The 26,818-nt window shown below is 35.4% G+C and overlaps 1 protein-coding gene across 1 annotated transcript in view; it reads right to left on the minus strand.

Annotated features, from left to right (window-relative positions):
• Nucleotides 1–1,453: 1,453 nt before the first annotated feature.
• The window catches only part of gabra4 (gamma-aminobutyric acid type A receptor subunit alpha4), a 93,462-nt gene continuing 68,097 nt past the window's right edge, over nt 1,454–26,818 (minus strand). Inside the window, exons 8-9 of the mRNA XM_056472442.1 lie at nt 21,926–22,188; nt 1,454–3,340 (exon numbers count right to left, since the gene is read on the minus strand). Coding sequence (XP_056328417.1) covers nt 2,804–3,340; nt 21,926–22,188 — 800 coding nt within the window. The 3' untranslated portion in view covers nt 1,454–2,803. The remainder of the gene's footprint in view (nt 3,341–21,925; nt 22,189–26,818) is intronic.

The raw sequence follows: 26,818 nt of genomic DNA on the forward strand, positions 1-26,818 counted from the left end.
CATACAAGAGCTCTGTGTGACAAAACAAATCCATTTAAAGAGCCCCTATCATTGGGTTTTTGAAAATGACCTTCCATGCAGTGTGTAACACAGCTCTAAGTGAAGTGAAATATCTAGCTAAGGCGTAAATCTGAAAGTGCACCGTGTCTAAAACTGCTGATTCATCTATAAAAGAGTCGACTCATAGTGCTTTCAATGAATCATCTTGATAACGAGTCTTTAGCCGTGCCAGTGTGACGTTAAAATGGAACTTAAGCCCCGCCCATTTGTTCAAAACAGGTCAGCTTATGCCACTGTGTGGATTAATACTGAGTGTGTTTTACGTGGGGTTTAGAAGAAAGCAATATGCTGGTGTTAAACTGCATTGCTTTAATGCATTTGTGGTGCATTAGGATCTGGGGTGAGGTGTCTGAATAACACTGTTGAGAACCGGGTACTGTGTACTATGGTGTTAGTAACTGTATTATGAAACGTGTTTTATACCAATGTTGGCGACCTAGGGGTTTCACAGACCGTACCAAATTGTTTTCTAGGAGAAATAAACGGGAGGGTGGCAGGAGATGGTTCTGAAATACAGGAGACTCCTGGGAAAAACGGGAGTATTGGCAGGCATGCTTATACATACACTCTGCATTCTGACTACTTCAATATTGTTGATAAGCCGTGGTGGGCATTTCTCTCTGTCTCACGCTGAACGCAGTCGACCTATCACAACAGACTGTCATCTGTCCAATCAGCGCAGATTAGCCTCACGCAAAGGAGGGGTTTGGGAACAAATGAATCGCTGAACGAATCATATGGGAGACGTTGGGATAATTAGGTACAAATTAACGCATATTATAAGACTATGAAAGTGCTTTTTGACAAGCATATTAGCCTGTTGTTGGAGACCCCTAAAATCAAAATATGACTATTTTTAATGCATAATAGGGGCTCTTTAAACTCTTATTTATTTGATTACCTTTTCAAATCTTATTTGAATCATTGGAAGAAAAGTAGTAAGGGTACATTTACATGACAACAATGTGCTAAAAGCTGAAAAAAAAGTCCAGGAGATGGCAATTTCATTACAAAAATAAAAGCAAAGCAAAAAAAAAAAAAAAAACATGACGTGTTCCAAACATGATTAATCATCCTCAGAATGGCACTTTGGAATAAAAACAATCATGGCTGCCATATTGAAGTGTCGTTCCAAACCAAAGTGCTCAAAAATGGCCACTTTGCAGGGCCATTTGTAATGAACGATTTTGAAAAGTTCAACTGGTGGACACTTCAGTCATGGAGTGGGAATATTTACAAGGATTGGAGCATAGGAATGAGCCCTTAAAGATGGAACCCAGTGACTTTTCTCTCATCTACCATTGTTGTTTTGGTTGTCAAGTAATAGCAGATGAATAAAAGCTGTAATCTCAATTTTTTTTTTGGTTTACGTGGTGGTATTGATCAAAAAATAAATAAATAAATAAAAAAAACTAAATTTAGAAACACTTTTAAAAAAAGTTACCATTTCCAAGCCCCCAGAATGCTATTTTTATGGACAGAGCACATACTTTTAGTTCAAACCTGTCATGTAAATGCCCTTGAAATTTCACTTTCTCACACAAAGCTAGCAACAGCTTCGGAAGTCATTTCAGCTGCTCATATGGTGCTTACTTTTTGTCATTTTTGGACTTTGACATCAAACATTTGTTACTTTGGAGCAAACTATTCCATAAGCATTGACTTTTCATGACAATTAATAACTGGTGGGTAATGAAGACCTCAAATTATCCTTAATTAGATCAAGGTTACACATACAGAAAAAAAAACAGCCCTATGAGAATTGGTGGAGGTTTTCTGCTGCTCCTCTACGACAACATCAGTCTGTTTGACCCTCTGATTGTTGTAAACGGCTCCAGAACCATCTGGACGCTGTGCGGCATGTGCTTCATTTGCTGAAAACCTTTGCCTGCATCACACTTGAGGAGAATGTGGAGAGCGTATCAGCTTTAAGACAAAAAAATACTCCAATAATAACAATAATCATAATAATAGTAATAAAAAATGAAACCCAAATGGAACTAAACTAAAATCAAGCCATTCAACTTTAAAAACAAAGAGAGAAAAAATGCATCATTTGTGCTTTAACGACTTAATCTAAAACGACAACTTTTTTTTTTTTTTTCGTTTTTAAGTCTCTTTAAAAAATAAAAGACATGCATATGTTATTCAGCAATCAGGACTTGCTCCGTTCCATCATTGGCTCTCAGGGAGCGATCGCAGCATAGATATGCCATTCATGCCTGATAGTTTACATACACCATGACGCGGTTTGAAATTAAGAAAGAAATATGCTGCGTATTACGTCAGAAATACGTCTTCTTGGCAGATCAGTTCAAATCCGTTGGGTTTCCCAATGAAGGATTTCTCTGGAAGTGTCTCAATATAAAAATAGACTAAACAGCCCCCTGGTATTGGTTTTTCCATTCAGTTGTATTGTTCCTTCATCAGTGTGTCCGGCGATAAACAGGACAGACTGGAAATATGGCTCTTCGAACAGACAACAGAGAAATCTAAGAGAGATTGCTTGGATAGTATTTTTGTTTGTTTTAATTAAATGATTTTTACTTAGTATAATATATCCACATGCTTAATCTTGTGCCCTTTTGATAATCCCCAAAAAAAGAAAGTATAATAATTCCAACATCCAGTTTCGTCTGCCGTGATATAATTGGAATTGCTTGGAACAACAGTTGATGTAATCCTTAAGAGAGCTTTTTATATCGTTTGTTGTAGAAAAAAAGGGTACAAACATCCAAGCTTGCTAGGCTCCCTTGGCCTCCATGGTGTCTTTGGATAAGTAAACCACCCAGTACACCATGTTAAACGCCCCGAAGGACACTGGGAATAAAATACGTGCATATTCGTCGATCTTGCTGGCTCCTCCAGTGGCAGGAGCGGCAGGTTGAGGTTGAGCCTTGGCTTCCTTCTTTTTGATATTCTCTAATTTAGGCCCGAGGAGGTGGTGAAGAGGGGCGGAGCCTGCGGTGGTCGTCCCGGGCGATGGTTTGTCAGGAACTGTGGGTGTAGAGGGTGGAGCCGGAGGCGTGGTCTTGGAGGCAGAGGAGGAGGAAGCGGCTGCATTCGATTGGCTGGCGGAACTGGGGCTGAGACGCGATTGGCTGGAGAAACTGCTGGCACCTTCTGAGGTGGAAGATGATTGGCTGGTCAGAGTTGGTTTGGACGAGGACGCGCCGCTTTTGCTAGAGGTTTCGGTTCTTTGGGTTTTCTTGGACTCTGCTTGAGGCTGAATGTTGGAATTGACACGTTTCCGCAGGTTGCCGTTGGTGTCCGAGTTTTGCTGTTGGGTAGGAGAGACAAAAAAAAAACATTAACGTAGTGCACAAGAGCAAATTAAACACCACTTTTACTGTCTGCATAATGCATCTGAAGTTGCAATGAGCGGCACAGTAGCACTGTTGCTTCACAGCAAGAAAGTCGCGGATTCGAGTCTCGGCTGGACCAGTTGGCATTTCTGTTGACAGTTCCGAGGTCTCTGGTTTCCCCCACAGTCCTAAGACATGCGATAAAGGGGAATTGGATGAACTAATTTGAGCATAGGGTGGCTAGGGCGGATGGACATAGATAATTTGCTGTAAATTAGGGGCAGGGAGGCGACGTATCTGAAGAGCGGAAAGGGTAGGTGGGGTTTGGGGGGGTTGAGGTGCGCGTCGTATTTGAAGAGCGGGGGGTGCGCAATATCCGAGAGATTATCATTCGTTTGTGGGCATCCAGGAACTTCTGGGAGACTTGGGATGTCTGGAAATAGAGACTAAGCCAAAGCAAAGTTGAAGTTCCAATAAAAAGAATTAGTTACTGAAGTGACACTGTTTTTGTCATTATCATGGTGTTCAGAAGTTAAATCCAGCTGAGATGTAAAAATATTTTACAAAATGTCTTTTGTAATAATAATAATAAAAATAAATAAATGTACACTGAAAAAATGATTCATTGGATTAAATATTTTTTTAAGGTAAGTGGTTGTAAACAAGTTACATGGGCTGAATTTAAACAAACTAATGAAATTAAGTAATGTTCAACTTAATTTGTATGTTTAAATTTAGGCCACTTATCTTAATGTAGTAAATCTAAGCAATCATTTTTTCAGTGTATATAGATAAAACTCTGTTTAAAGAAAATCTCTAAATCTCACTGTATAAATGTTTTAACCATATTGTCGAAACACATTACAAAGACTCTGAAGTAGGTAGTACTGAATTGTAGAGTTCAACCATTTAGGTTTTAGCCCCACCCAGAATCCTGAATTTGTGAAGACACTATAATATACTTTAGCATCAGTGTCAGCATCAGTGCATCTCCTCCTCAATCTTGAGTTACTGTTAATTGCTAGTATTATAGAAACATTATTTTGCATTTGATAAAAATTAAATAAATAAATATTGTATATATATATATATATATATATATATATATATATATATATATATATATATATATATATATATATATATATATATATATATATATATATCATATTTGCAAATTACATTTTTGGTATTTGGTAAAAATTAAATAGCAGTTGAATTTAATAGTTTTAGACTGGCCTTAGGTAATAAAATAATGTGCTAATGATAGAGCCCCCTATTTATAATATGATATAATATACAAGTCAGAATTATCAGCCTTCTGAATTATTAACCTCCCTGTATATTTTCCACAATTTCTATTTAACCGAAAGAAGATTTTTTTCCCTCAACACATTTCTAAACATAATAGTTTTAATAACTCATTTCTAATAACTGATTTATTTTATCTTCGCCATGATGACAGCAAATATTTTACTAGATATTTTTCAAGACACTTCTATACAGCTTAAAGTGACATTTAAAGGCTTAACTAGGTTAATTAGGCAAGTCATTGTATAATGATAGTTTGTTCTGTAGACAATCAAAAAAATATTGCTTAAGGGGGCTAATAATATTGACCTCAAAATGGTTAAAAAAAATTAAAAGCTGCTTTTATTCTAGCCGAAATAAAACAAATCAGACTTTCTCCAGAAGAAATAATATTATAGGACATACTGTGAAAAATTCCTTGCTCTGTTAAACATTATTTGGGAAATATTTGAAAAAGAAAACAAGAAAATACCAAAGGGCTAATCATTTTGACTTCAACTGTACTTCCTTTTAATAACTCTCTAGACTGGCTCTTCATGTTAGAATGTATGTCCATGAGCTGAAATAAGGCTCCCTGCTAGTAAATGTCCCATTAGTGAGAACTAAAGTTACGGACGCATTCCAAACCAAACATAAACCGAACCGAGACCCCTAAAACCGAACAGTGAGAAGTCTGTATTGTTGCATCCCTAGCTATCTACAAATATACTGTATGTATTACAAAACATCAAAGAAGATATGGTAAACCGTTCCCTTTGTGGGAATCCAGGAACTGACTCAAAAAAATGGGCTACTTTTCATTTCTTTTGGGTGAGTTTTTATTGTTCTGGAATATTTTCTTGGATCTGGCAACCCAGTTTAAAGTACATTTTGAACTTGAAGTGATTGGTGACAGCAGCTTTAAAACATTACAGAAAGAAAAATAAGCTGTATCTACTAATACACCATGTAACATGAAACTCACTTCAAAATAAAAGTTTCCAACATTCTCTGACACAAACTTGACAGAGCACGTTCAAAACCATTTTACTGTAGCCCAAACAATGAAGCCCTTCTTTTGCATGAATAAAATATCTGTTTATGGCCTTTAAATGAGCCGTGAGTTTGCGAGCGGGGAGCATCATGCTGTGAGCACGTGTCTGAACAGACGTCACCATCGCTGAGCTTTTCAGATCAGATGGTCTGCAGTCTGTGGGAGTGTGTGTGTGTGGAGGAGGAGCTTTTCTAGAAACAGGAGCTTTTTACACATAAACAACAAGGACAAGCCTATCTTGTATTGCTCAAAGTATAGCAACACCAGTCAATTTGACCTTGATAGGCCTTTTTTAGGGTCTCCATGTGGAAAACAACCTATAAATCACAGCGGATGAAGCATTTTGAAAATGTCAGCATGCAGATGGTCTCCTTTGAGGGTTGGTTTAGGTTTAGGTGTAGGTGGAGAGTAAAATTAGTACATTTATGGGAAGTCCCCATAAAGATGGCTGTACAGGTGTGTGTGTGTGTGTGTGTACAAGTAATGGTGGCTTATGAGTAGGGTCAGACGGAATCTGCGGCCATTTTTAGCTATTTCTGCGCAGAATTTTGGTAAAAATCTGTGGATTTATGCAGAATTATTTTGGGAGTATCATAAATAAAACCTTAATAAATAATATAAAAAGTAATACCTTTTTAACTTGCATTTAATGTTTACAATGCAAATCCAATTAGATCCAATTTATTTAGTAAACAAAAGCAAGATTCTCATATAATATATCTACTAAAAGACAGAAAATATTACTGTACACACTGTATTGTACATAAATCATATAAATATTTTCATATTTGTCAATAATATTACTGAAATTAATAAAAAAACTGAATAAATATGAATTTACTCACATCTACACAAATAAATAAACAGAATCAATGATGGGTTAAAAATCTGCGGAATTCTGCACGCACAGATTCCGTGTGGGACTACCTACGAAAATACACATTTGTAAAATGACACTGGTATGACCTAGGTAATAATGTTAAGGTGGTTTGGTAAATGGTAAAAAAAATATTCCCATTAGGGGTGGGGTAAGGCCATCTAATATGTATTTTTTTTTGTGTTGGGCAAAGATTAATCACAATTAATTGCATCCAAAATAATTGTTTGTGTTTTGACATGATATTTGTGCGTGCAATGTATATATAAATGTAGTTCACTGTAGTGAATGATATATATGTACACACACACACACACACACACACACACACACACACACACACACACACACACATATACATATATATATATATATATATATATATATATATATATATATATATACATACATATATATATATATATATATATATATATATACATACATATATATATATATATACATATATATATACATATATATATATATATATACATATATATATATACACACATATATATATATGCACACATATTCACACACACGTATATATATTTATTTATTTATTTTAATCCAATTGTGATAAACATGTTTGCTCATGTGTAGTTTTATATATATAATGCATAAACAAACACACAAAACAAACTTTTAATACAATACAAAATGCCCAGCACAATTTTTTACAAAATAATATACATTATGACTATAAAGACTCCTCATAAACCACCATTATGTGGGTGTGTGTGCATTTGTGCGTGCGTGTTTATGAGCGATATCACTGAGGGAGACTGTTCAGGGATTGGGAGTTCCTGTTTTTGAGTGTATTTTGATAAGTTTTCCATCCCAGTAATGATAGCTGAAACACATTAGCTGAAACGCTCTGTCTTCTGTAATTACACCAATATGGAAAACATTAACAGACATTTTCTCTGGATTGATGATTTATAATGCAGTTTTGTGTGTTTGAGTAAAACCATTCTGACTTTATTCTGTAAACTACTTATGATATTTCTTTATAAAATGACAAATTTACCATGTTTTCAAACATTTTATAATAATTTCTAAAGAATTAGAAATATTTGCATATTGAAGAATATGCAAATTACACATGAGACATTCAAGATATTATAACATTTATTATAAATGTCTATAAATTTGTCCATTTAAAGGTGATTTATATTTATTATTAATGGACTTTTGTATAATTTGATTAATCAGTGTTTTAAAACTTAAATGAAATAAACAGTTATAAGATCGCCTGTTTATTTACAAATTATTCACAAATTAAATAGACACATTTAAATATGTCTTTTATTTGTCAATTTAAAAATGTGCCGCAGGTGGGTAGCATGATCGCCTCACAGTAAGATGGTTGCTGGTTCGAGACTCAGCTGGGTCAGTTCTGTATGGAGTTTGCATGTCTCCCAGTGTTTGTGTGGGTTTCCTCGGGGTGTTCCGGTTTACCCCACAGTTCAAACACATGCGCTATAGGTGAATTGGGTAAGCTTAATTGTTCGTAGTGTATGTGTGTGAATGAGAGTGCATGGGTGTTTCCCAGTGATGGGTTGCAGCTGGGAGGATAAGTTGGCGGTTCATTCCCTATTCAGACAGTAATGTTTAAATTGTTGAGTGGGCAAAATAAAAAAGTCAGTATTTTTAGTAAGTGCACTGTTATTTGCTTTTATTCTTGCCATAATAAAAAATATAACTGTAGAGCAACCCATGTTCTTTTGCCATTAATATTTAACTTTATAAGGTAAAACTGTCCGAGATATGAAAAAAAGCAAGTGATGCATCAAAGTTTATTTTAAAAAATCTTGAATGGTTATAAAAATCTTTATAATCATTATAATAAAGTATAAAAATAATAAAAAACATTTAGTAGCCTTAAATGATATTAATGGTATGACGTAGTTCCAGACACTTACTACTTCTCTGTTTATCCGTCTGACTTTACAGTGGGTTTCTTTTGACCACCCTCTGTCGTTTCAAAGAATATGCATTGGTGAACGTGTCAAGTATAAAAGCCTCGTCCGCTTCATGAGGTGAGCGATGAGGCGGTGGCATTGATATGTTTGTTTGTTTTTTCTGTAGTTCAATGGTGCATCTAACCTGTCTTTAGTACCGTTCAATTTGAATACATTTGTTTTACCACTAATTTTGTGATTTTGCATTTTCTCTTGTGTGTGAGTGTTTTTGATGTAGGTCTTAAATTTAATACTTAATGGTCTTAAAAAGATCTTAAAAAGTCTTAAATTTGACATTATGATATCTGAAGAAACCCTGGACTAAGCTGAAAAGAAAATGAATGAATGAATATTTAAAATTGAGATTTATTTAATTTGATGCTTTAATTATGAATTTGCTGTACTCTCAAAATCATTTCCCAAAAATCTACAGATTATTATTATTATTTATTTATTTTTTTACAAAATTCTGCTAAGAAATAACAAAAAAGTTAACAATGAATATTTTTCTTACTTTATTTAGCTATTTATTTATTTATTTATTTATTTAAGGCATAAACTAATTTTGTTATGACAAAAAATCTGAAGTTATTTTACCTACTATTTACAGCAGGCTAAATACATATTGAACATGTCACCACTTTTCTCAGAAAACATATTTTTTGAAGGTGCAGTTGACTTGAAACTTTCACCAGGTGTTCATTAGAACCAAAGAAATCCATATACGCAAAAAAAAAACAAAACTAATTAACTTACAAATGAAGTTTTGTGTAATAAAATGACGCAGGAAAAAAGTATTAAACATGTGAAGTAAGGGAGGTGTAGAAAGGCAGTGAGGGCACAGACAGCAGCTGAATTCTCCCAGTAGTTCTTCAGCAACCTTCTGCCTTTCCTCATTGTAAATTTATGTTTTCTCCTTCAGTCCAACATCTACATTATCAAGATGATGAAGATGAAACCAGGGTGGCCATTTCAGCAAGACAATGATCCAAAACACAGCCAAGGAAACTCAAATGCTTTCAGAGAAAGAAAAATCAAGCTGTAGAATGGCCAAGCCAATCACCTGACTCGAATCCAATAGAAAATAGAAAATAAAGATCAGATTTGATAAACGAGACCAACAGAACTATAAAGATTTTTACACTGTTAAAGTCTGTGAAAAACTCACACCTGAGCAATGCTTGTGACTTCATTCTCCATATGAGAGGCGTCTTTAAGCTTACGCATAACTTAATTTGTAAACTAATTAGGTTTGTTTGCTTTCCATACATTTTGGAAAGAAAATATTTTGTGAAAATATTTATTTTGTGAAAATTTCAAGTCTACAGCACCTTTAGAAATATGCTGACATGTTGAATACTGTATACCAGGATTCACACAATTGTCCCAACACAAATAAATTAAATTGACCTGACTGTTTTTTACAAATTTAAATAGATTAAACATATAACAATCAAGCTGTCCCAAAAAAGGCCCAAGAATTGTGTTGATTTAGCGCATTTTAAATAAGTAGGTAATATAAATTCTATCATAAGTATTGAAATTAATTAAGTAAATACAGTATTCAGTTTACTGGTATTTTTTGTCATAAATAAAACCCCCTCAAAAAGCTCATTTTAGCCCATTTTGTATCTTCATAGTTGCTAAATTACCTCCAACTTATCATCGCCATCAGCTTTGCGTGTTTGGGGCTAATTTGCACTGGTTTTATGCACAAAAACCTTCCACTCTCATGGGTGCTTTCATGGGTTTGTGCTCTCATGCTAATTTGCCCTGTTTAGTAAATGTGGCATAATCAGCCCATAAAACATGAGCAGAAAAGACAGATCTGAATATTTGTATTTGCATATAAATATAAATCACACAAAATCAGTAATATAAAGATGATAGTTGTGATAGTTGTGTGTGAGTGTCCTTTAATACACTAGATTAACATGTAAACTGATTTATAAGTGATGTGAGAGCTTCTTTGTCTCTCTGGACCTGGTGGCCCAGTTTCACCCTGATATTTTCACCATTTTCTCTGAGGAACGAACAGTTGGCAAAGTGCAATTGGTGTCTCGTGGTGTGTGGAAAATATGTTAGCGCAAGCTGTGAGGAGAGATATAAAGGATCTGTCAATAGAGAGAGAGCTTTCTGTGACAAATATTTAACTGAAATAACCTCAAATATTTAGTGGCGCACTATAATTAATTAAATAAAATGCATTGAAACATCTTACATTAATCATAAATCGTGAGTTTTAAATTGCAATCTTTGAATTGGAAATTAAATTGACGTTATTTAAATACTGTAAGTTACACAACATAATGTGGATAAATAAATGATGTTCTTCGTATTGTTTTGCCACACAAATATTTAAACATCTTTGAAATTATGATACATTTACTTTAGAAGGAGAATTATTTAATATATAAATTCATATGTTTTTTTTATATGACTGAATGAATAAATGAATGAATACTTTTTCTACCCTATTGACAGACATTTATTTATTTTATTATTTTAGGCACAAACTAACTTCATTTTGAAAAACAAAATATATACACACACACGCACACACACACACATATACATATATATATATACACACATACACACACACACACATGTATATATATGTATATATATATACATGTGTGTGTGTGTGTGTGTGTATGTGTGTGTGTGTGTGTGTGTGTGTGTGTGTATGTGTGTATATATATATATATATATATATATATATATATATATATATATATATATATATATATATATATATATATATATATATATGTATATATATGTATATATATATATATATATATATATATAGTTCTCGAATCTGATTAGCTGATAGCAGTGCGATATTACAGGCTCTTACAGCCTCTTCACTTTTGTGTATTACTCCGCCCACATATAGTGACAGCAGAAAAATATTGCAGCTTTTGGACAACATATTGTACTATTGACACTAAGTAAACACATGTCTCCCAGCAGTGCTGATATACAGCCATATAGCACTGATATTATAATAAATAATACTTGAAATCAAGATACATTTACTTTAGAAGGAAAATAATTTAATAAATAAATTCATATTTTTTGAAATAAGTAAATGAATAAATAATTGAATAAAATATTTTAACAGATTACATGTTTTTTTTTCTTATTTTAACTATTATTACTGAACGTACTTTTACTAGTTATTTTTAACTTAAATTTTCTGAAGCTGAAGTCATTCAAAACTTTAAAGTCTTGATTTATGATTCGTTTACATATTTGTACAGGAAAAGAAAACTAGGTTCCCAGAGCCTCACAGAATATCAAAAGCCCAATCCCAAGTATACCCCTTAGCCCTTCCCCTTACTCCTACCCCTCGTTTTGCACGTGCCCCTGAAGGGGTAGGGGTGTCCCAATTCTCTTTAGCTTGAAGACGTTGGGCTAAGGGCAAGGGGTAGATAGCCTTTTGAACAAAAAATTTTCAGGCCCACACTTGAAACCAAGTGGTAAAAAAATTTCCCAGAATACACCAGCCAAAATGGCAGTATAGCTGCACCCAAAAGTAAGGAGACCCACAAATTAGTATTTTTTTTTGTCATTATTACGAGTTTTTACAACAAAAACACATTTTTTTTAACATTTTCATAACTGCATTTGTGTTTTACTTATTTAAAATAAAAAAAAACGCTAAATTTGCCTATCTATAATCCATAACAATAACTCCTGTATAGCAGTCCCACAACACTCTGACACTGGAATACCCTGTCAGAAAAGTCTAGTGTCTGTGAATGAGCTTTTTACAGTGTCTGCTATAATGTTAATGTTGTTTTCTTGTGTTTGCATGGATGAATATGGCCACTGTGTAAATGCACAGTACAGTTACGATCTTATTGCCACATTATGATAACATAATATCGTGGACAGTGATTTCCTGAAGATAAATACCAAAAAACAATGCAACTGGAATAACTACAGCAGTCACGATCGTCTAATCTCATATAAAGCATGAGATCGCGATGACATATGAAGACGTGTGCTGGTGCTGTAGTGGTGTTCCATTTCTTAGGGGTAAATTTTGAAGCCCTTCCCCTTCACACTCGGTTTTAAGGGCGAAGGGGAAGGGGTACAAAAATAGAATTGGGATTGGGCCAGAGTGTCCAGCAGGTTGAAATCCTAACAGATGTTGTAATCGGAAACAGGGGTTGAGAAGGATTGACTCCATAAAGCTGAGTTTACATCATTTCCCAGATCATTTGTATCTTCTGCCTGTTTCTCTCAGCTTTCTGTCTGTCTAGTAAAATAACATTTCCTCTTCCATTTTTTTTTTCCTGGAACAGGAAAACCTATTAAAGGCAGCTCATTAATCCGTGGCTGTTCTCCGGTCAGCAAGCACACACAGGCTTAAATTGCTCCATATTGGGATTTTCTCTTAATGTCCTTTAATGGGTTCAGATCAAGCATATAAAAACACAAGAGGGAATTCACTGGGAATGAATTGCGCCTGTTGATGGTGCCATTTATTTGCAAGCAGTAAGACCAGTAAGAGGGCATTCACATAGAACACGTTTATCTGTTCCAGTGGGGTAGTTTTCCACTGTTTTTCTATGCAAAAATTTGGACCAAAAAAAAAAAAAAACCTATGGAAATCTATGACTTTTACGCTTGCATCACTTCACTCTTTATTTTAAAGAAGTTAAAACAACACTTAATTCAATTAAATTCAGTTCAATTCAACATTTACACTCAGAGACACTCATCAACGTCAGTGTCAAAGCAGGGGACCAATTCAATTCACCTTTATTTGTATAGCGCTTATACAATGTAGATTGTGTCAAAGCAGCTTCACATAAAAGGTCATAGTAAATAGGAACAGTGTAGTTCAGTTTGTAATGTTTAAGTTCAGTTCAGTTTAGCTCAGTTCAGTGTGGTTTAATAATCACTACTGAGAGTCCAAATACTGAAGAGCAAATCCAACGATGCGCAGCTCTACAGATCCCGAACCATGCAAGCTAGTGGCGACAGCGGAGAGGAAAAAAAAACAAAAAAAACTTCACTAAATGGCGAAAGTGAAGAAAAAAAAAAAACCTTGAGAGAAACCAGGCTCAGTTGGGCACGACCATTTTAATTTCTCCGCTGGCCAAACGTCTTGTGCAGAGCTGCAGTCTCAGTGGCGGAGGCTGGAAGCTGGCCTCAGCGAAGACCAATCAGAGTAAAAGTAAGTGCACAATAAATCTGAAATTTTCGAATTCGAAACAAACGTATTCGACCTCACGTTATATCAATTGGATTGACACACTGCCTGCGAAAATTTCATTTGTCATAACTGTGAATGCTAGACACTGAATTTAATGGTGTTACATGATTGGCTGAGGGACCTCCCAGAATCCATGTTAGCTGTTATTTAGCTTTCTCCAATAGTAAGTAAAACAAAACTTTTTATCTCCAGTATGTACACTCACCGGACACTTTATTAGGTACACCTGTCCAACAGCTCGTTAACGCAAATTTCTAATCAGCCAATCACATGGCAGCAACTCAATGCATTTAGGCATGTAGACATGGTCAAGATGATCTGCTGCTGTTCAAATCGAGCATTAGAACGGGGATGAAAGGTCTACTGGGATTTTTACTCACAACCATCTCTAGGGTTTACAGAGAATGGTTCAAAAAAAGAGAAAATATCTAGTTCTGTGGATGCAAATTCCTTGTTGATGCCAGAGGTCAGAGGAGAATGGCCAGGTTCAAGCTGAGAGAAAGGCAACAGTAACTCAAATAACCACTCGTTACAACTGAGGTCTGCAGAAGAGCATGTCTGAATGCACAACAACCTTGAGGCGGATGGGCTACAGCAACAGAAGACCACACCGGGTGCCGCTCATGTCAGCTAAGAACAGGAAACTGAGGCTACAATTCACACAGACTCACCAAAATTAAACAATAGAAGATTGGAAAAAACGTTGCCTGGTCTGATGAGTCTCGATTTCTGCTGCAATATTCGGATGGTAGGGTCGGAATTTGCCGTCAACAACATGAAAGCATGGATCCATCCTGCCTTGTATCAACTGTTCAGGCTGGTGGTGTAATGGTGTGGGGGATATTTTCTTGGCACACTTTGGGCCCATTAGTACCAACTGAGCATCATGTCAACACCACAGCCTACCTGAGTATTGTTGCTGACCATGTCTATCCCTTTATGAACACAGTGTACCCATCTTCTAATGGCTACTTCCAGCAGGATAACGAGCCATGTCATAAAGCGCAAATCATCTCAGACTGGTCTCTTGAACACGAGAATGAGTTCACTGTACTCAAGTGGCCTCCACAGTCACCAAGTGGCCTCCACAGTCACCACAGTCACATCTCAATCCAATAGAGCCCTTTTGGGATGTGGTGGAACGGGTGATTCGCATCATGGATGTGCAGCCAAGAAATCAGCAACACCTGCGTGACGCTATCATGTCAATATGGACCAAAATCTCAGGAATTTTTTCAGCAACTTGTTATATCTATGCCTCGAAGGGTTACAGCAGATCTGAAGGCAAAAGGGGGTCCAACCTGGTACTAGTAAGGTGTACATAATAAAGTTGCCTTTGAGTATATAGTATTGTAGTTATAAGAAAGTCTCTGCTGCTTGTGCATTAAACAATTTTATTACACACATTCCTGCAAATTAGAATCAATGTAGCATGGAATGAGATGCAGAGGTGCAAAGTACATTCATGCATTTTCTTTTTGGCTCAGTCATTTTATTAATCTGGGGTCACCAGAGCGCAATGAACTTATCCAGCATATGATCTACTCAGCGGATGCCCTTCCAGCTGCAACCCATCAGTGGGAAACGTACTCATTCACACACATACACTACGGTCAATTTTTAGTATACCCAATTCACCTATATGGCATGTCTTTGGACTTTTGGGGGAAACCGGAGCACACTGAGGAAACCCACGCGAACACGGGGAGAACATGCAAACTCCACACAGAAATGGCAACTGACCCAGCCGAGGCTGGAACCAGTGACCTTCTTGCCGTGAGGCATTCGTGCTACCCACTGCGCCACCGCATCACCCTACTTGGTTACTGTACTTCAGTATTATTTTTGTGGATTTATACTTGAGTACAATGAAGAAAAAAGTACTTTTTACCCTTTTTACTATTTTATTTGCCAACAAAATTACTTATTTTTGGAGATCACTTCATTCTATTTTATTTTACTTATAAAAAATATTTAAATTGTGTTTATGGACAGTTTTATTTAAATGTGAATGCTTGTTAGCGGTTGAAAAAACCACCAATGATTAATTGTAATAATATTTCCCAGTATCCCTGTTTTATATGTATTTTCTAAATCAATTAAATGCAGTATTGATGAGCATGCATAAGAATTATTTACACATACATAAAAAAATAAAATACAATTTTAAGCTCCAGCTATAAAGCAAAGAAGCACGAGTGAACATTTGTGCTGTGAGCGCTGAGATAATGCAGCGAATTCCCAGTCTGGATTATGTGTAACGTGTGTGAAGTTGAAGTACAGTATCTCCTGCTGTGCCGAGCTCAAAGACTGAGTCACACGAGCTCCGCTAACCTGACTTTCACGTTCAGCATAAAACATTCCCAGCCTTCAGCTCGCAATACACAAACGCCGGAGACAGGGGAGGGAGAGAAATATTGGCCATTTGAAAGGCTTACGGAGAGCCGCCATTAGATAAGGGACATTAACATCTTCAACAGTCTGTAGAAATAAAAGCGGGCCGTAATGCATCGCGTCAACAGTCTGACAGACACGCTCTCACAGCTGTCAGCATGTGCCACTTCTAATCCGCCATCTCAGCTTACACACGTTATCCAGAAAAACACCAAATGCAGAGCTCACACGCACACACTCTCAATGCAGATGTAATTACACTTACTGAGTTGCACTGCAAAACTCAAACGGAGGGCCATTTTATTCAATGCAAATGTAATGAAGGACAGATAGTCAAGTAAACCTTCCCATTCTAAAAAGGTTGCTCTAGTGACACATGCTAGTGGTCTTTAGCCTCATTGTTGGAGCATTCACCTCCCATGCAAAGAACTGCCGGATTGATCCTAGGTAGGAGCGAGTGGGTGGTATAAGATTAGTGGGTTACATTGGTGCTATGACCAGGATGGGAGAGAGTGTTAGGGGGGTGGGTCTAAAAGAGGCCAGCTAGTGACATGCTAGTAGTCTTTAGCCTCCTCGTTAGAGCATTCACCTCTCATGCAAAGAATTGCCAATCCCAGCTTGGAGTGAGTATGTGGCAGGTTGGTGGCAGATAAGTAGGTGGTGAGTAGGTGGCAGGTTACATGCCGTGACCCGGATGGCAGTGAGGTTTAGGGGAGTGAGGCCAGCTAGTTAAGGGCTGTCCAGATAAACCACACTTGATCTCAAAAAGTTGCTCTAGGCACAGACTCTTCTGGTCTTTAGCCTCCTTGTTAGAGCATTCACCTTCCATGCGAAGAATCACCATATCAATCCCATCTTGGAGTGAATGGGAGGTGTAGGACCAGCACGTTATATTGGTGCCGTGACCCGGATCTGAGTGAGTTTCAGGGGGATGAGTGTAACCGAAGCCAGCTAGTCAAGTGCTGTCCAGCTAAACATCAAATGATCTCAAATAGGTGCTCTAGCGACAGACACTAGTGATCTTTAGCCTCCTCGTTAGAGCATTCACTTCCCCAAGCAATAAATTGATGTATCAATTGTAGCTCATAATGAGTGGGCATTGTAGAACAAGTGGGTTACGTTGGTGCCGTGACCTGGATGGGAGTGAAGTTTAGTGGGAGAGTGTAACCGAAAGCAGCTAGTGATGTGTAGTGGAAGTTAACCCCACTCAATCTCAAAAAGTTGCTCTAGTGACATAAGCTAGTGGTCTTTAGCCGCATCGTTGGAGCATTCACCTCCCATGCAGAACTGCTGGATTGATCCAAGCTGAGAGCAAATAGGTGGTGTAGGACCAGTGGGTTACCTTGGTGCCATGACCTGGATGGGAGAGAGTTTTAGGGGGGGTGAGTGTAAAGGAGGCTAGGTTTAGGGGAGTGAGGCCAGCTAGTGAAGTGCTGTCCAGTTAAACCACACTTGATCTCAAAAAGTTGCTCCAGGCACGGACTCTAGTGGTCTTTAGCCTCTTTGTTAGAGCATTCACCTCCCATGCAAAGAATCGCCAATCCCAGCTCTAAGAGAGTAGGTTGGTGTAGGACAGACAATTTATAGTAATGTCGTGACCAGGATGGGAGAGAGGTTTGGGGGGTGAGCGTAACATTGGCCAGCTAGTGAAGTGCTGTGCAGGTAAACCTCACTCCATCTCAAAAAGTTGCTCTAGTGACTTACGCTAGTGGTATTTAGCTTCATCGTTGGCATTCACCTCCCACGCAAAGAACCGCCAGATCAATCCCCATCTTGGAGTGAATGGGAGGTGTAGGACCAGCAAGTTACATCATTGGTGCCGTGACCCGGATGGGAGAGAGTTGGGGAGGAGAGGGGGATGTGTAAAGGAGGTCATCTAGAGACATGCTAGTAATCTTTAGCCTCCTCGATAAAATATTCACCTCCCATGCAAAGAATCGCCAATCCCAGCTTGGAGTGAGTAGGTTGTGAAGGACCAACCGGCAGGTTACATTGGTGTCGTGACCTAGATAGGAATGGAGTTTAGGGGTGAGTGTAACGGAGGCCAGCTAGTAAAGTGCTGTGCAGGTAAACCTCACCCCCAGATCTCAAAAAGTTGCTCTTGCGACAAACGCTAGTGGTCTTTAGCCTCCTTGTTAAGGCATTCACCTCCCATGCAAAGAATTGCCAGATCAATCCCAGTTTGGAGCGAGTGGGAGGTGTAGAACCAGCAGGTTACATTGGTGCCATGACCCAGATGGGAATGAGTTTTAGGGGGGTGAGTCTAAAGGAGGCCAGCTAGTGACATGCTAGTATTCTTTAGCCTCCTCATTAGAGCATTCGCCTCCAATGCAAAGAATCACCAATCCCAGCTTGAAGTGAGTGGGTGGTGTAGGACCAACCGGCAGGTAAACCACACTCCATCTCAGGAAGGTGCGCTAGTCACTTTCATACTCTTTATATATATATATATATATATATATATATATATATATATATATATATATATATATATATATATATTTATATATTTATATATATATATATATATATATATATATATATATATATATATATATATATATATATATATATATATATAACGTTTTGTGTTTAAAATAACACAGTAAATTACACTTTATTTAAATAATTTCATTTAAATAACTTAAGGTTTGAGTATCATTCCACTTAACACAACATTTATTTAAATATTATTTTATTTTTATAAGACATTGCATATTACTTCTAAACATTATATGCTTTTACTTTTATAGTAAAAAAAAATCATTTCTTAAGCATTAAGTCCATCATAAGTTTTATCAGAATTACTAAACACAACAACAACAAAAAGTATCAGCTTACAGTTACAGTGATTGTGGTGAAAGTATGCTTAATTGTCATTGACGCACATACAAATGCAGGAAAACAAAACAAATAGTTCTAAAAATGGATTTCACCATCTTTTTATACAAATTAATTAAATTAATAAATAAAATTAATTTTTAGATATAATTAGCGATTTATTTTTATTAAAAAAAATCTTTCAATTTACCACCTCTGCATTTTGTTTTCTACTGATAAAAATGCCTATAAATTTATTCATTGACAATGTAATATGACAGACTTGTGCAACCAAAACCCCCCAAAATGCCATCTTTATTTTTTATTTATTTAAAAAAATAAAAAATAAACTACAAGCTCGCACCAACCTTGCTAAAATGGCTTGTGCAACTAAATACACCAAAATCCCATATATATATATATACATATTTATATATATATATATATATATATATATATATATATATATACATATTTATATATATATATATATATATATATATATATATATATATATATATATATATATATATTTATTTATATATATATATATATATATATATATATATATATATATATATATATATATATATATATATATATATATATATATATATATATTATTTTTTTGTCAGCACTAGAAATGTAAAAAAAAAAAACAAGCTTGCACCAACCTTGCAAAAAACATGTTCCTAGCAAGAGATAAAGGTTTGTCCCATTGTAAATCACAGGAGCACACATCACATCATCATTATGTGTTTGGAGCTTGTAAGTATGAACCTCTGAGGACAATTGTGCAATGTGGAGCATTAATAATTAAACTGTTATTCAGCGTTAACAGCGATTTTACACAGTTTCAGACATGGCTCATACCATTAAAATCCAGAACTATGAGTATTATAGCGCTTATGTGAAGCGATCTGGGGGACAGCCACACTGTGATGTCCTCAGGAAGGGCTGGGATGTTTTTTACAAAATTGGGTTTTTAATAAATTATTATTTTGTAGCCTCTTATTACCTCTGAAAAAACACAACTCTGTCTCTCTATAGTAAAAAAAGAATAGAAAACTCAGAGCTTTCCCAATGAGGACCCTATTACTGGGTTCATACACATTTTTACTACAAAAATTCCATCACTTTTCCAGGACTTTCAAGTGAATTTTCTTGACCTAATGTTTAATGTAATGTCTACATATATGAGGTAAATCATAAAAAAATGTTTAAATTTATTACATCATGCCATAAAACATGCTATAGTTTCAATTATTTTCATATCTATGTGAAATAGATGATGCTTACACAGCATTAATAATGTGAGCATGTTTTTAGAAAAGTAAAAACAACTAACCTCCATTCCAATATACAGATATTTGTCAAACTAATTTTAGATAACCTTAATAGTTTGTTAAACTAGTAATAATTTGTAAAACTACTTATATTATAAAGCTGTGCTCACACAGCACTTTTCACTCCGTAGACTTACATTCATAGGCATGCAAAATAAACTATATTTCAGTAATAAATAAACTATACTACAGTGTTTATTACAGTTCATAAGTTTACTATAGTAAATAATATAGTCCATTGAAGCATTATAAATACTATAAAACAGAGTGTAACGCATTTACTATGGTTCAGAAGAAAATAAAAATATACTACTATATGTTACAGTTTATAAGTTTACTACAGTAAATAATATAGTCCACTAAAGCATTATAAATACTATAGAACATAGAGTGTAACACATTTACTATGGTTCAGAAGAAAATAAAGGTATACTACAGTACGTTACAGTTTAAAAGTTTAATACAGTAAATAAAATAGTCCATTAAAGTCTTATAATTACTATAGTATACACAGTGTGATACATTTTACCATGGTTTTGAAGTAAATAAAGTATACTACAGTGTGTTACAGTTTAAAAGTTTACTACAGTTAATAATATAGTTCATTAAAGTGTTATAAATACTATAGTATATAGAGTGTAATACATTTTATTTACTTCAGAACCATAGTAAAATGTATTACACTCTGTATACTATAGTATTTATAATGCTTTAATAGACTATATTATTAACTGTAGTAAACTTTTAAACTGTAACAAATACTGTAGTATACTTTATTTACTTCAGAACCATAGTAAAATGTACTACAGTATTTGTTACAGTTTAAAAGTTTACTACAGTTCATAATATAGTCCATTAAAGCATTATAAATACTATAGTATACACAGTGTGATACGATTGCCATGGTTTTGAAGTAAATAAAGTATACTACAGTATTTATTACAGTTTAGAAGTTTACTACAGTTAATAATAAAGTCCATTAAAGTGTAATAAATACTATAGTACATAGAGTGTAATACATTTTACTATGGTACAGAAGTAAATAAAGTATACTACGGTATTTGTTACAGTTTATAAGTTTACCACAGTTAATAGTATAGTCCATTAAAGTGTAAATACTATAGTATATAGAGTGTAATACAATTTACTATGGTTCTGAAGAAAATAAAGTATACTACGGTATTTATTACAGTTTATAAGTTCACCACAGTTAATACTTTAGCTGTATAGTGTCTATTAAAGTGTTGTAAATACTATAATATATGAAGTATAATACATTTTACTATAGTATGGTTCTGAAATAACTAAAGCATACTACAGTATTCATTACAGCTTATAAGTTGTGAATGCATAATATATACAGTGTAATACATTTTACTATAGTATGGTTCTAAAACACTATAGTCTTTTCTTTAAATGACAATGTTATTTTTTTATGCGTGTAAGCCTTGTGTCCCCTGTGTATTTGTGTGTATGAGATGGTCTGACCTGCAGGACCTCCTCTGTGTCTTTATTCTATTGAATTTGAGGTTGACCGACATATGTGCACTTCCTTTTGTGTGTGTGATGGTCTGACCTGCAGGACCTCCTCTGTGTCTTTATTTTTGCCTGTGGAGCTCCTGACGGACGCCGCGGCCGCAGCTTTGGCCTGTTTCCTCTTGGCTCTTTCTGCCTGGACGTTGGTGAAGTAGTTGACTGCCGCAAACTCGATGAGGGCGGAGAAGACGAATGCGAAACACACAGCGATGAACCAGTCCATGGCGGTGGCGTAGGAGACCTTGGGCAGAGAATGGCGAGCGCTGATACTGAGGGTGGTCATCGTGAGGACGGTGGTGATTCCTAGACAAACACACAGAGGAGCACTTGGTGATGACTGTTACTGTAGGTCATTGAGAATTTTGAGTGTGTTAAATGTGTACACCGTTAAATAAATAAAATTATTCATTCATTTTTCTTTGGCTTAATCCCTTACCTATCAGGGGTCACCACAGCGGAATGAACCACCAACTGTTCCGGCATATGTTTTATGCAGCCATTTTAATATTAAATTAATTCTAAAATGGGCGGCATGGTGGCTCAGTGTTTAGCACTGTCGCCTCACAGCAAGAAGGTCGCTGGTTAGAGTTGGCTATTCTGTGTGGAGTTTGCATGCTCTCCCCGAGTTGGAGTGGGTTTCTTCTGGGTGCTCCAGTTTCCCCCACAGTCCAAAGACATGCAGCACAGATGAATTGTATAAACTAAATTGGCCGGAGTGTATGAAGGTGTGTGTGAATGAGTGTGTATGGGTGTTTTTCAGTACTGAGTTGCAGCTGTAAGGACATCCGCTGCATAAAAACATATGCCGCTTGGTGGTTTATTGCTCTGTGGCGATCTCTGAAATACAGACTCAGCCAAAGGAGAATGAATACATGAATAACTCTAAAATCAAATATATTTGAAATATGTTTGTATCAATTATATTACTCCTCTATTAAAAGAAGGGGGGGGGGGGTGCAAGTTCTGAAAGAGATCAGTTATGGTAATGCAAAAGTAACTCAAAAGTATTGTAACACATTACTTTTGTAACATTACTTTTCATAAAAAATAACTTGGTAATGAAAATAGTTACTTTTTTTTGGGGGGGGGGGGTAAACTCGATATTGCAATATAGCGGTTCTCAAACTGTGGTACGCATACCACTAGTGGTACGCAGGCTTCCTTCTAGTGGTACGCAGAGTAATCGATGAATAATTGAAGTAAAAAACAACAACAACACACTTTTAACCCTTTGACGCGTATGACAACACCGATGTGATCAGTAAATTGATTTTAATAGGCTAAACCCTTTGTTTTATTTTACATTTTTCTAATGTTTATGTATTCTATGATTTGAAGCTAATTTCCTTCTCATATTTGTAACTGTTGTTGGGGGCATAGGCTATTCCGTATTTTTATATCACAATGTTGACAGGTATGGTTTAATGACTTGCCTTTCTGACAGAGCCTACTCTAACGCGCAGTTAGCAGATCTAATTTCTAATTTAAATATGCAAATCCAAATCATATATTTAAAACACAAGTTAATGTTTAGATTTCAAAGATATAGAGATGCATGCAACATATAATTTGACTTATAAATTTGTCAAAAAGAGTATATGTATGGACGACGCCGTGGCGCAGTAGGTAGTGCTGTCGCCTTACAGCAAGAAGGTTGCTGGTTCGAGCCTCGGCTGGGTCAGTTGGCGTTTTTGTGTGGAGTTTGCATGCTTTCGCGTTCGCGTGGGTTTCCTCCGGGTGCTCCGGTTTCCCCCACAGTTCAAAGACATGCGGTACAGGTGAATTGGGTAGGCTAAATTGTCCGTAGTGTATGAGTGTGAATGAGTGTGTGTGGTTGTTTCTCAGAGATGGGTTGTGGCTGGAAGGGCATCCACTGCGTAAAACATGTGCTGGATAAGTTGGCGGTTCATTCCGCTGTGGCGACCCCGGATTAATAAAGGGATTAAGCCGACAAGACAATGAATGAATGAGTATATGTATGAATATGATGACGTATAGCCTATATTTATGAGGTTCAAGGAACATTTCCTAGATAAATAGGCTACTATTTGTCAATACTTCACATTTAAGTTCAGCAGTTTCCTTTTTATTTTTTAAGAACAGTGTCATAACTAACTTTTAAAAGCACATTTTAATTCAAATATTATTTTATTTTATTTTTTTTACCTGTAAGCACATTACAGTGTTAATGTTCAAACTATTTATAATGTTTAAATAATAGGTTTTTAAACTGTGCAGTGCTGTAGCTGCTTAATTAGACCTGCTACGCTACTGTATTTTAATACTGGTTATTATGTTGGTACTTGGAGAGACTATTTTTTTTTTTTCTGAGGTGGTACTTGGTGAAAAGTTTGAGAACCACTGTTGTAATACATTACTTTTAACTTTCCCCAACACTGTTCATGTGGGTCTGATACACACACACTTGTTTGGTTTACAGTCAGACACACTCCATAGGCATAATGTATTATACAGTTAAAGCCACTTATATGGCCCAACCCCTAAAACCAACCCTCACAGGAAACACATGGGAAAACTGTACATTTCAAAAGACCTAAGTATAAATTTTAAGTGTTTCGAATTACAGGAACAAGAGGTGTGACCCTGTAAACCACCCTAATAGACTACAACTATGTCATACTCATGTTATTATTCAACTTTGTGTCCCTGTTAACGGTGTGAATTGTACATTGACGATCGGGGGGTTGTTAGTTTTGCATGCTTTAGTGAATCAAATTCATGTATTTATTTAAAATAACATTAATTTATTAATAGAATGTATTAAGTTGTGAGTGTTTTGAAGGATATTTAGTGTATTCTGACCTATAGTAACCTCATTAGCTATTTCAAAGATTGCTGTAGGTCAAACAATACAAACTATTTCACTAATTAAACTAATTTAACTTTACTTTTAAGCTCAATGTAGATACAAACACCTATTTTATGAGAAAAGTGTCTAGTGAACACTTACGATGCCCATCTGCCAGTTTCAGACCCTTGAATGTTTTTTTTTCCCCACGCATACGTAGACTGATTGGCGCGATTGTGCTTTCACAATGGTATAAACCATTATAGGGGTGGTCAAATGTGTACTTATATCAATTATTATTTTAATTATTAACACTAATATTTAAAATACAGATCAGAGCAAACTACTTATGACTATTAAAAGGCTGACCCTCCATACATCTTGTTTTGACGTCCTTCAGTGGGGATTGAGCGTTAATTAGGGGGGTCAATCCCTCCGGAACCCCCTGTAATTCGCATCCTTACTGTAAACCATATACACCTGTACACACAAAGTTAAAGGTCAGATCCAAAACGAGGTATTTTTAGGGCAGTAACACTTTGAACCAGCAGGGGGAGTCAGGAATTCACTCTTAACCTGCATGTCTTGAGTTGGAAGCGTTTCTCTGTCGGTGAAAGTAAAGCCTGCCAGACGTGAGTCACACACACACACACCGACACACACACAATCATGGAGGCAGCCAGTATCCCTTCTCCTCCCACACACACACATACACACACAAATAGTGTCTCTCGACTCACACATACACCCCCACACACACGCTAATAAAACAGCAGAAAACACACAGAACCCCACACACAACACAAACACGCTCTCCTACATGTTTTCTGGAGTTTGCAGACGTTAGAAATAAACACGGACATGAAAAGAGCTTTCACACTAATCATTTGTTGTTCGCTGGTTGGCGTTGAACAACAGCTGCTTTCTGAAGCACTTCAGTTCAGTTGAATAAAACCTGTCAGGAACGCGTCCGCGTCATAATTCCAATCAAAATCAAAAGGAATATGTATTAGCCCTATATTCGCCACGATTAAGCCGTCAATTCTCATTATTGCCGTGGAGAAATCTCATTCTCTTTAATCCGTGGTGAAATTGTACTTGATGGTATTATTTGTTCTACTGGCTGCATGTTTTTTTTTTTTTAAACCAAAACACTATTACAGTATTTTTCATATTAGCACAGTATAATATAGTAAAAACTATATTAGCTACTATATTAGTAATGGGATTCAAAATTATCAATACACAACCACAATGAATGATTGTTAAAAAATACAAGAATTGATTTGTTTAATAAAATATTAAATTATTAATATTAATATTTATATTAATACTAATATAAAAATTTTAATTAATTGAAAAAAATATACATTTGAATATACAAATTAAAATGTTTAAGTAAATGTTAAATATAGTATAGATTTCTGAAGGTTTTTATTGGCAAAAAATAAAAATCTTGACAAATAAAATGGACCTAAATGTCATATATATATATATACATATATATATATATATATATATATATATATATATATATATATATATACACACACACACATACATACATATACACATATACACATATATACACATATCTATATCTATCTATCTATCTATCTATCTATATATATATATATATATATATATATATATATATATATATATATATATATATATATATATATATACACACACATATGTAAATGTATATATATATATATATATAAATATATATACACACATATGTAAATGTATATATATATATATATATATATATATATATATATATATATATATATATATATATATATATATATATATATATATATACATTTACATTTACATTTACATTTAGTCATTTAGCAGACGCTTTTATCCAAAGCGACTTACAAATGAGGACAAGGAAGCAATTTACACAACTATAAGAGCAGCAGTGAACAAGCGCTATAGACAAGTTTCAGGCGTGTAAAAGTCTAAGAAGCAAAAACATTAGTAGAATTTTTTTTTTTTTTTTTAATAGAGAGAGAGAGAGAGAGAGAGAGAGAGAGAGAGAGAGAGAGAGAGAGAGAAAGAGGGCTCAGTTAGTGGTATAGCCAGAGAGGCAATTGCAGATTAGGAGGAAAA

Source organism: Danio aesculapii, chromosome 14 (genome assembly GCF_903798145.1).
Source record: "Danio aesculapii chromosome 14, fDanAes4.1, whole genome shotgun sequence".
NCBI lineage: Eukaryota > Metazoa > Chordata > Actinopteri > Cypriniformes > Danionidae > Danio > Danio aesculapii.